General features: G+C 38.6%; 1 protein-coding gene across 9 annotated transcripts in view; it reads right to left on the bottom strand.

Moving 5' to 3' along the window:
• Ccdc30 (coiled-coil domain containing 30) overlaps positions 1 to 12,289 on the bottom strand; it is a 120,855-nt gene that overhangs the window by 107,357 nt on the left and 1,209 nt on the right. For 3 of the 9 annotated variants that reach the window (XM_005410602.2, XM_005410601.2, XM_005410600.2), the window contains exons 2-3: positions 7,504 to 7,609; positions 6,258 to 6,330 (exon numbers count right to left, since the gene is read on the bottom strand). The exons of 1 other annotated variant lie outside the window; for it this stretch is intronic. In XM_005410602.2, the coding sequence (XP_005410659.1) occupies positions 6,258 to 6,261 (4 nt within the window). In that variant the 5' untranslated portion in view covers positions 6,262 to 6,330; positions 7,504 to 7,609. Of the gene's footprint in view, positions 1 to 3,970; positions 3,992 to 4,125; positions 4,160 to 6,257; positions 6,331 to 7,503; positions 7,610 to 11,766; positions 11,838 to 12,289 lie in introns of those variants that run through there. 5 more of the 9 variants (XM_005410603.2, XM_005410604.2, XM_005410605.2 and 2 more) reach the window with 5 other exon arrangements.

The raw sequence follows: 12,289 nt of genomic DNA, 5'->3' as shown, positions 1-12,289 counted from the left end.
AGAAATAAAAGAGTTAAAGGAAACACAACTTGTTAGAAGATGTTGAGTGAGTTCTTAATTAGATTTTTAAATTAATTTTTAAAATAAGCTACTCGGACTGGGGATGCGGCTCAGTGGTAGAGCCCTTGCCTCACATGCACAAGGCCCTGTGTTCAATCCCTAGCACCACATACATTAAAAAAAAGCCAATAATAATAATAATAAATTTTTTAAAAATAAAATAAGCTACATCAATGCTACCACTCTTCTCTCCATCTCTCCAGAGTGTTTGAAAACTCTGAGAAACAGTAACAAAAAAATAGTATGGAAAGGTTCTCAAAAGCAGTAGATATTCTTTCTGCTGAACAGCCTTAAAATTTTCATTTAATAAAAAGTAAGGGCACCCTTTTTGAAAATTTTACTAGGGCTCAATTTTGAGTTTTATTAGGGACCGAAATTCGACTTTAACCCTCATTTCTGTCATTTTATCGTGCACTTAAAATGTGGTGGGTATTGCAGTAAGCACTTAAGATACATTTACCTCAATCTTTACTTTAGCCCAGCAAATGCAGAAATCATTATTATCCCCATGTGTGATGTGAAGATTGAAATACCAAATAGCCAAATAACTTGCCCAAGGTCATTCAACTAACCCTGCCAATAATTCTTGGTATTTTCAATATTCAAGTAGATAATTATTCCATTCAGTACCCCGACTTCTCAGTCCTTTCGCCAGTTAACTTCCAGTGACCTAGCGTAAGGTCCTGAGTTTGATCCCCAGTACCAAAAAAAAAAAAAAAAAAAGGGAAAACTTCCAGTGACCTATCTTCTAACCTTCCTCTACCGCCCATTCCATAGGAATTCCTTGACCTTTTATTACTAATAACCTTAGCCTCTCCCTGGTCTCAATTTCAAGCATTCTACTCTCTAATCATCCTTTCCTATGTACTTCCAGGACTCAGGTTCAGTAAGTCTTCAACCATACTGGAAACTATAATCCTCTGACCATAGACACTTTGTTTGTTTGTTTGTTTTGAGACTGCATCTAACATTCCACAGAAACACCTCTTGTCAGGTCATAATGACCTCAGTGTAGCTAGATCCAATGGGTGCTTATCAATCCTCATTCCACATATCTGTCGAGGCATTTAATCCAGTTGTCCACATCCTTTTCTTAAAATACTTTATCCTTCTTGTTCTGAGATTCCAGTTCTCAAGGTCTTCCTCCTGTGTTGCATACCGCTCTTTCTCAGACTCCTTTGCTGATATTTCACCTTTCTAATCAATAACCATGGGAAGATCCCACACCCAGCCCTGGACCTTTTTTTCTCTCTGTCTATATTTGCTCTCTGGATCATCTCCTGTAGTCCTAAAGCTTTAAGTATCAGTTATATATCAATGACTCCAAATTTGTATCTCTACCTCGCTTTGCATTCCAGGCACATACACAATAGCCTGTTTGACATTTTCACCTGGATGTCTAACATAGACCTCAAATTAACCTGCCCAAAACCAGACTCTTTAATGTGTTCCACAAACTGGGTTCCCAGGTCTCCCTCTTCCATCGGGCAGTTAGAAACTCCAACATTCTATTGCTTCGGCCACGAAGCTTTTGGTCATCAGTGACTCATCTTTTCACCCACCCAACATTGAGTCCACTAACAAACTGTATTAGTTCCGCTTTAAAAGTATATCCTTTCGTTGGGCATTTCTGCTGTGATAGACATATGTCTTCCTGAAAAAACCCTCAAAATTGTATTTTGCATAACTGCTCACTAAAAATAACAGAGCTTATTAAAAAATAGGCTTATGGGAAAAACTACTTAAAACCTTTATCACCGCATCACTAGAGTGTTATAAAATATTGACAATCAATAATTATACTGTTATGTTTAAGGGCCTGTCAAAGTTTTAAAAAATAAAGGAACATTGTACTAAATATAAGACTTCCTCCTTTTTTTTTTTAAAGTTAGGCTTGATATAAAGGTGGGCTAAAGAAGGAGCTGAGATTGCAGAGTTATGGGAATAAAGGCAAAATGCACCAAGGCTGGGGGATCTGCACGATCAGCATCCCCAAAGCAGAACATGAGGCCCAGCTGAACTCAGAGGAAAAATGTGGGATGCGTGAGGTTGACAAGTCACAAGGCTGTACAGTGACAATTCAGTAGTGATGAACCACATATGCAGCAGTGGCCTCAGAGATTTATGTTGCCATGATTACAGTTGTCTTAAGTTTTATAAGAACACGCTGTGGTGTTTACACAATGACAAAATCTCTAACAAATCATTTCTCAAAATGTACCCTATCATTAAGCAGCACACAGCTGTCTTGCTTGTAGCCCAAATCATTAACATGCTGAGAAAAGATGTAGGTGAACTTTCCCATTCTAATGACGTCATTCTCCTGTTATCAGTCTCTCATGAATTTACATTGCAAAAACAGGTGCAAAAACATTGCAAAAAATTGGCAGCAGCACATATAGCATTCTCTTGTTTCTTGCAATATGCCTGGTTAGAATTCTAGAAGAACCCTGCTATAAAAATAACTGAAAATGCTGAAAGAAATTAAAGAAAACTCTTAAAATGGAACCATCATGTGAATAAAAACAATGCAAACATTTAAATCAGTAGAGTAAAACTCATATCCATGGAAATCAAGAAAAGTGCAGAACATCTGAAATCTATCCCATGACAACTTTCTGTGTCCCAGAGACTTGAACGAAAGTTTATTTTTCCATCAGTAGACCCTTGTAAAGGGAAGTCCTAACAGGAAAATGATACCCAATGGGACACATCTGCGAGGAAAGGAAAAATGCTGAACACACAAAATGATAGATGTCTGGTAAATAAAATCTTTGATAATAATATTATCTCTGTTCATCTGATTTGTAGAGTTAGACAAAGATAGACTGTTAGAAAGGGATCCTCCATTTTTCCCTGTAGCTTTGTAGTACTTGACATTTATTTTATGGGTCCCTAATATGCTACTGAAGTGGATAAAAATATACCACTTTGATATATTGACTATTTTAAGTTAAAGGTACTTGTAAACAACAGGCACAATATCATTGTGACTGGAAGAACAGAAGGAATTCTGTTTCTCAAAAGCAGGAGAAAATTCCCTTGTGAAAGATTCCCTCTCCACTAAGTTGCTAAATTGCCCAAGCTGGGCTTCCTATTTGAAAATCCTCTTACTTTAGCCTCCTACAGTACAGGAATTACAAGAGTGAACCACTATACCTTGTAGGAGAGGAACATTCTTTAGGAACATTCTTATTATGAATGACAGGAAGTTATATTAAGTGAATCTGTATGCTTTTCTCCTGTGAATCTGACATATCAATTCCTGAGCCCAGCAAAAAACAATCCATTTTTAAAAAAACCATTTAAAAAAAAACCAACAAAACAAATAAACAAACGAATCTGACATATCAATTCCTGAGCCCATCAAAAAACAAACCATTTTTTAAAAAAACATTTTTTAAAAAAAACAAAAACAAAACAAATAAACAAATGAATCTGACATATCAATTCCTGAGCCCAGCAAAAAACAAACCATTTTTTAAAAAACCATTTAAAAAAAAAAAAAACAAAACAAATAAATAAACGAAACTAAAAGAGAAGAGCGAAAGCTTTGCCTTTCCTACACTAGGTACTTTACAAAGTAGGTGCTGTGGGGAAACCACTAAAACTAGGATGTGATCTCCATTGAGAAGAGCTGACAGGGAAATTATGGTACAGTGTGGTGAGTGCTGTAACACACATTGAAAAAAATTAACACCTGGTCCCTCTCACACACACTATTTGGACTATGTCAGAATGTAGACAGAAAATATACCTAAAACATAAGAAGTACTTTTCTTGGGGTGAAATATATAGTAATTTTCCCCTTTATTCTACTTCTATACATCCTCTAAATTTTCTACAACTGTCACATATTAATGTTTAGAATTGGAAAAAAATTTTACATTTTCATAAATAGAAAAGTTACACTGTTTGAGTTGGAGCTCTTTAAATTCATGTCTAAGCTGTTCATGTTCCTTTCCATAACTTTCAGAAATGCTTCTTTCCCTTTTAATTTAATTTTATTTTTTGTCTTTTTGAGACGGGGTCTTACTATGCAGTTCAAGCTCGTCTTGAACTCACTTTGTAGCCCAATATGGCTTTGAACTCTTGGCAATGCTCCTGCCTCAGCCTCCTGAGTACTGGGATTATAGGCACGCACCACCACACCTGGTGTTCTTTTCCTTTTGATAATAGTTTGTGTAATCTTTCACCTAAAAAGAAAACAATGCATTTTCTTACTTTTAGTACATGGCTTATATTTGAACTCTCTTAAAAGTCCAGTCAGTGAAAATGCCATTAGGAGATCACCCTTCTCTCATGACTATAATTGGAGAAATAAACCGAAAACCTAGCTTTCCTTAAGTGTGTGTCTCTCTCTCCCACCTCCACTTCCTTCCAACCATCTTCTGTTTATTTATTTAGTCTTCTTGAGACACGTCGCACTATGCAGCTCAGGCTGGTCTTGAGCTCACTTTGTAGCCCAGGCTGGTGTTAAACTCACAACGACACTCCTGCCTCAGCCTCTGAGTGCTGGGATTTCAGGCATGTGCCACCACACCCAGCTCAACCCTCTTCTGAGACACATGCTTCCCGTACATATCATCATACTTAACTGCAAATATCTAGGAAAGTCACAAAGTTTTTTTCCCTAGTAATATGTTAAGTTTCAAATCAAGTCTTATATGTGTGTAATGAAATATGGCCATGATACTGATGAACAGAGAAAAATCTACGCAGTAATTTCTTTTACTGTGACACTACCACTGATGATTAAGATGTTGGAAATGGTAATAGGTAATTACATTAAAATTTTAAGCAGTCGTTAGAAATAGTTTCTGGCTAATATGACAGCTTAACAGAAAGTAATTTATGGAGCTGACCAGTAGATTGAAAAGCTAAATATATGCTCCATGCACTATAGTTAGGACATCACATATTTGTTACCACAACCATAAGGCATGATTGTCCTCCCACATCACAGGTGAGGGGGCAGACTTATTTAGAAAGGCTAAGAGACTTATTTTGTCACACAAATAAACATAGGACCTAGAATTCACACCCGGGTGGGGCAAAACCAGGAACTGAACTTTTTGTATGCATGTGTGTGGTACTGGGGATTGAACCCAGGGCCTCTGCACTGAGTTGCATCCCCAGCCCTTTTTTATTTTGAGATAATGTTTTGCTAATTTGCCCAGGCTGGGTTTGAACTTGCCATCCTCCTCTTTCAGCTTCTCAGAATGCTGAGATTATAGGTATGTGCCACCACACTGGCTAAAACTGAACTCTTAACTATGTCGAACTGCTCAGAAGAAGACTACCAAAGTAACTGAATTGTTACACTGAATTGTGTGGAAAAAATTAGACAATTCGTCAAAATATGTACAATAAGTGAGCTTATTCTGAAACATCAAAAATGGTTAATAGTGAAAAATTTATATTACCTACCCATCTAAGTGATAGAAGCTCTGGGAGAAGGAACACAGGAATTTCTTTACCACTTCCTTTTAAGCCTCAGTCTCCTCCTCTTTATTTTTTTCTTTTTTAAATGTTATTCTATGTTTTTGTCTTTTTGAGACAGGGTCTTGCTATGCAGTTCAGGCTGGCCTTGAGCTCACTTTGTAGCCCAGGCTGGTCTCGAACTTGCAACGATTCTCCTGCCTCAGGCTCCAGAGTGCTGGGATTGCAGGCGTGCGCCACCACGCCCGGCAGTCTCCTCTTCTTTAAAACATAATAATAATATCCATTTCTAATCATAGTAGCTATACTGTACTGAATTCTTGTTAGATGTCAAGTACCTGTGTGGAATGTTTTACCCATATTAACTTGTGTGAATTTCAAAAAGCTCTTTAAAGAAGCTATTACACAGAACAATTTTGAGTAAATTGCCCAAGCATACACAAAAAGACACTCTAGGCAATTTTCACCAACTCCCCTATCACTTGAGTGCCTAGTGTTTATGTTCTATTACGCTATTCTGCTTTTTGTTTTAAAGGAGCTGCCCTATTGAGAATTTGGAAATTGGACTACCCTTGAGGAACTAAACTTAAAAATGAACACATTATTTTTCTGAGATGTGGAAACAGTGGAGTGGTCCCCAGAATACCTGAGAGAATTTATTAGCTCATTTACAGAAAGACTATATCAGGAAGTAGGTTTATCAGTATTAGGAACATCAAAAAGTGATTAATAGTAAAAAAAATTATATTACCTACCCATCTAAGTGCTAGGTGCTCTGGTTCTAGAATGCAAGAGGTACAGAAATAAGGGCAGGTCTGGACAGTTCCACTGTGGAAAGAATTAGAATAATTTCACCAAGTAACTATCTGATTAAAATTCAGCTTTCTGTGGAAGAGGGATGTGAGGGGAAAGGAAGGTGAAGAAAAAAGAATTAAGGTATATTATGGACATGTACCAACTTCCCACAAGGAATGTAAGCAGGACATACTGCACACATGTACTAATAACAAAAATTAAACATTGGAAAAATAAGTAAAATTTAGCTTCTCGATAATATGCCTGTAAGAGAACACATCTATCACTGGAAATTGGTGTGATTCCTCTAGCAGTTGTATTTCTTATTGCCAATGAATAGACGGGTATTTATGTAATGCATCTTTATGAGTCCAGTTCATTCCAGCTCATCTTTGGGAAGCAGATCCACTCACAGTACACTAATGAGGTTTGTCACCCTTCAAGAAGACAGCCACACAGAGGGTCAGTTCCTGAGCTCAGGATGACTACATCAACATAGTGAAAGCTACCTTCTACCTCCACTCGATCTGTGTGACTCTGCCAGAAACCAATACAGCCTATTGCTGTTTCATGGGAAAAAAGATTACATGTGAGTGCTCTGCAAACTGTACAGTGATATTTAATGTGCCAATTCAATGAAAAACACTGAACAAAATCACAGGTTATCTTTAAAACTGTGTGCTATTCGTTTTCATTCTTTCATTTTTGCCCTGTGCCTCACTGTGTGTCTACATTTCTGGCAGGCATCCTCAGCCTGCGTTCACTGTGCCAGGATACAGGCACCAAACAAATGACAGGGTTTTCTTTTGTAGCAGCAAGGAAGCCGATTCCTTCTTTCTCAGGCGGTGGAGGATGTCTCCTAACTACACTTTTCCCTTGGTGGAAGTGATAAATACACACACACACACACACATATATATACACACATGTATGTATATATGCACACACTTGACTGAGGGTGCAAGAAATCTCATATATATACATATATATATATTCATATGTCTGGAGTGAAGTTCTCTACAAAGCATATTTTAGTTTTTCTATTAGTTGTTATGTTATCCGGTTATAATGAGCACTTAATTAAGGAACAGCTGACAATATCAAAAAATTTAAAGCTTTGAACAGCTATATAATTACTTCTAGAGTAAATATGATGACATGACACAGACAATGCAAATTACATACAGTGGAGTTTTTTTTAAATACCTGCTTTTCTGTCGGCGCTGTTTCGAAGTCTGCAATTTAATGATTCAAAAATCTCCCCCAACAGGCCCTCGAAATATTATAAGACCTGAAGAAGTCTTTGTTCCCCCTATTGAACAGATAGAAAAAAAAATGAATCCTGTGGAAGGTAAAGAATGCCCTAATTCTGCATTGTCAAGGATTTTAGATTATGTCTTATCATTTATGTTGACTTCTACATCATTCAGCATTAAGACTTCTTTTTGGTAGTGTGGGCAGGTGTTGGGGGTTGAATCGAGGGTCTCAAACACACTATGCATGTGCTCTACCACACCCAAAGCCCCTAACAGTTCTTGATCTAAGACGGCCATCAATATTGTCTTTATTTCTTTTCGAGGTTGAAAATAATAGCTTGCACAATGACAGTGAGTTAAAGATAAATATCTGCTAATTGATGAAGTAGTATCTGTATTACTAGAACCACTAACTGAATAGTAGTTGTTATTATAATCAAATAAACTTCTAAGTTAATCTCACTCAAATTGTAGTGATGTACATAATGATTATTATGTTGCAAACAGTTTACATAATTATATACAATTTATTTATTATTATTTTTGTCTTTTTGAGACAGGGTCTCACTATGCAGTTCAAACTGGCCTTGAGCTCACTTTGTAGCCCAGGCTGGTCTTGAACTCCCAATGATCCTCCTGCCTCAGCCTCCCGAGTGCTGTGATTACAGGCATGCACCACCACATCTGGCTCAGTTCTGCTTTTTTGTTTTGTTTTGTTTTGTTTTGTTTTGGTTTATTCTCCGGTACCGGGAACCGAACTCACGACCTTGCGCTTGCCAGGCAGGCGCTTTTGCCGCTGAGCTAAATCCCCAGCCCTCAGTTCTGCTTTTTTAAAGGCAAAATATTTTACTTTCCAGTCTTAGCATTTTTCACATTAACAGTTCTTGTGAACAATATTTAGAATTATAATTATCATATGATACTCATACTGAAAGAAAAAAGGCCACAAGTGTGGATCTTTGCACCTCGTATGTGCTCTCTATGACTTATAACTAAAAATCTTGTGTTCCCCAACTCCTCCTCATCAGGTCCTTACTCACATATTTCTCCCCACAAGGTCTCTGAGCACCATACAACTACTTCTAGTTTTAGTCCTTATGTCAGAGGACCCAAGACACTAGGAATATATAGCATCCTATGCTGTGGGAATTGTTATAATGATAAGATAAACGACAGAATGCAAATGTACCATTATAAGTAACTGTGAAAACTAGACCCGAGAAGGCTAGAAGAAAATACGTGAGTGGGGGCTGGGGATTTAGCTCAGCGGCAAAAGCGCCTGCCTGGCAAGCACAAGGTTGTGAGTTCGGTTCCCGGTACCGGAGAAAAAAACCAAAAAAAAAAAAAAGAAAATACGTGAGTGTTAAAGCACTTGTGATAAACTGGTGAGATTATGAGTGATTAGAAAGTGAGTTTTCTGGGTTCCTTCTTCCACAGAACACCCCCATGTTGTCAGGGTAGCGCGGAGCAGTCTTAGCTTGAAGGAAGTTGGAGAGGAGACAGAGGAGAGATGCCTGGGGGAGACAAAGCAGTGCAGGGTAAGCAGGGCTGCAGAAAGAGGGGCTTGCTGGTCAGGTCACCATGCACGTGCACAGCTCATTCGGGCACCTCCACTTGGCCGCGCACCCCCAGGCAGTGATCTTTAGCCTCCCTTCTGTTTAGCCTCTCATCTCCATGGCTACCCCCAAGCCCTGTCATAACCCTAACTGGTGGTAAAAGCCTGGAATTCTGAACTCCAAATGTCCCATTCTGACCAGTATCTTCTATGTTCCTTGCCCTGCTCCTTTAAATTGGGGTAAAATACACATACCCTAAAGCCACCATTTGAACTATTTTTAGGCGTACAATTCAGTGACATTAAATGCATTTGCCATTGTCCACCATCATCACCATCCATTCTTAGAAACTTTTATTACCCCAGTCACTCCATACCCACTACACAGTAACATCCCCTTCCCTCCTTCCCAGGGACCTGGTAATCACCATGCTGTCTCTCTGATTTCTGACTGCCCGAAGGACATCCCACCAGTGGAACCATATATGACTTATCTTGTATTAGCTTACTTCACTTGGTACAATGCCTTCATTTCCCTTGGTATAACGTTCACGCATGTTGTGGCCTATGCCAGAATTTCCTTTTTAATGCTAAAATTCCACTGTATGTATATGGCACATTTTGTTTATCCATTCACCTGTTGATGGTTTTTAGGCTCTCTATTTTTTGACTATTGCTAATGATGCTGCTATAAACATCAGTGTACGAGTATCTGTTTAAGTCCCTGCTTCAATTATTTGGGGTATATACCTAGGAAAAGAATTGTTAGGTATATAATTGTATATTTAACTTTTTAAGGGAGCACCAATAATTTTCTACTGCAGCTGTACCACTTGACTTTCCCATCAGCAATACTGAAGGGTCCCAATTTCTCCAGATATTTTATTACCCTAAGTGTGTGTGTGTGTGTGTGTGTGTGTGTGTCTGTGTTCATATTTCAATCAGAACTTAGTCATACGTCAACATCTGACAGTAAGGAATGCAGCCTTGTGATCAGTCACAAAACCAACTTGTGTCATATTTCTGTGGAAGAAAAGTAGAATAAATATTACAGGACCATATATTCATCCTGTAGAAGTCATCCTAATGAATGTCAAGTGGTTGCTCTCATAAACGATACTTATCCGACGATGACAGTGAGACCTCCGGTGTCTGGTCCATCCCCCCGCTTCTGAACTACCTGATAACTCTGGTTTACTTGTTGCCCACAATCTCACTGTCCGTCAGTGTGGTATGGCAGCATGCTTAACTGTGTTCCTGCTGCCAGTCCACCCCACCTAATACATGCTCTGAATGCACAGCATCGGTGGTTTGTCTTGGGCAGAGTTCAAGTCCTTAAACTTGGCACCAGGAATTCTCCACAGTCTGGGCCCTCCCCTCTGTCTGGCCGACTTTCTGGTGCTCCTTGGTGTGAGCCTTTCATGCCAGATACTAACTGATCCCACCAGGCTTCTGTAATTCCTTGACTTTGGACATTCAGGTCCCTCTCCTTAAAATGGTGTTATGACATCCCAGAGCAAACATTTTTCCAGTGGACTTATTGAGGCCTGATGGCTGAGAATTTTGAAAATTTTAGAAAGGCAGATGTTGAGACAATATTGTATGTCTCCTCCCCCTGCCCCCCAGCAGCTTAACTTCTATGTTTAAAGCTAACTACCTTCCTCATTCATTCCCTGGCCCAACCCCCACCCCCTACCCCAGGCTTTTTCGCCTTAAGCTTTTTTCTTCCTTTTATACAAATATAACTTACAAATTACAGACATCTAGTGAGACATGGTGGCGTATGTTTATAATCCCAGATAGTTGGGAGGTTGAGGCAGGAGAATCACAAGTTTGAGATCAACCTGGGCAATTTAGGAGAATTTGTCTCAAAGAAAACAAACAAACAAACAAAAAAACAAATAGGAAGGCCTGGGAATGTAGCTCAGTTGTAGAGCATCCTTGGGGTCTGTTCCCAGCACCAGGCAAAAACAAACAACCAGACATCCTGAATATAGCACTGTACAGTTTTTTCCTTTTCAATTCCCAAAAGAAAAACACACTTTAAAAAAAAATGTTGAAAATAATGCAGCAATGTGGGAAGTTTAAAAAGAGCAAGTTACGCAAAAAAGGCAAAATGTACATTGTAACTATGTAAAAATGTACACAAGTGAGAAAAGACTGTACACAGAAGAGAAAAACTGTTGATATATTAGGACAATTTCTCAACCTTGACACTACTGACGATTTGGCCTGGGCAACTGATTCTGTTTCACCGGCTGTTCTATGCACACAGGAGGATGTACAGCAGCAACCGTGTATTTTACCAACAGCCCGGTGTGACAACCACACTGCCCAGTGTGTCTTAGGGGGAAAGCTGCCTCCGCCAGGGTTAGAACTGTGTTAGAGTACAAAATTTTATTTTGTAATAACCTTGTCATATTGGAAGAGGACAGCTCCTTATAAAACAGCATCCACTAGCCTACCTTTGCAAGAGTTAAAATTTACTCAGCTCCATTTAATATGAACAGTTGGAAAAAGCTGAAGAGCTTCTTTTTCTTTTCTAACCTACTATAAAGTTGACTTTTCAGTAGTTGGAAACCTAAGAATGAAATATCACAAATATTACTTCAATTAGCCTGAGAAATAAAAATGTCTGAACCACTACAGTTCTCATACCTGTTTAAAATGTGTACTTTAGGAGTCTGGGGATTTAGCTCAGCGGCACAGCGCCTGCCTAGCAAGCGCAATGTCGTGAGTTTGATTCCCGATACTGGAAAAAAAAAAAAAGTGTACTTTATATATTCTCAAAATAGTTTTATATTTAAACCTAAACAGCGAGGAAGAAATGAGGCAAGAAGGAACACAAATTATAAGACAAATTAAATCAAGCTTCCCAAGCTAAAATAAAATTTCATTGGATCCAAATTAGTTTTACTAATTAATGAATTAATCTTAGAGCCCATCTGTAAGTCTATTAGACTACTGAGCCTGCTTAGTTGCCAAAAGCATTTATTTTCAATCACTCCTTGTTGGTTCACATCAAATACAACGTTTTCTGATTCCGAAACTAACGTAAAGAGGCACAATAAGGGCTGAGGATTTAGCTCAGCCGCAAAGCGCCTGCGTGGCAAGCGCAAGGTCGTCAGTTCGGTTCCCGGTACCGGAGAAAAACCAAAAAAAAAAAAAAAAAAAAAAGAGG

The sequence above is a fragment of the Chinchilla lanigera genome, unplaced genomic scaffold (assembly GCF_000276665.1).
Source record: "Chinchilla lanigera isolate Chin_1 unplaced genomic scaffold, ChiLan1.0 scaffold00136, whole genome shotgun sequence".
Taxonomy (NCBI): Eukaryota; Metazoa; Chordata; class Mammalia; order Rodentia; family Chinchillidae; genus Chinchilla; species Chinchilla lanigera.
The sequence above is the reverse complement of the archived record's forward strand: the minus strand, read 5'-3'. Positions and strand labels throughout refer to the sequence as shown.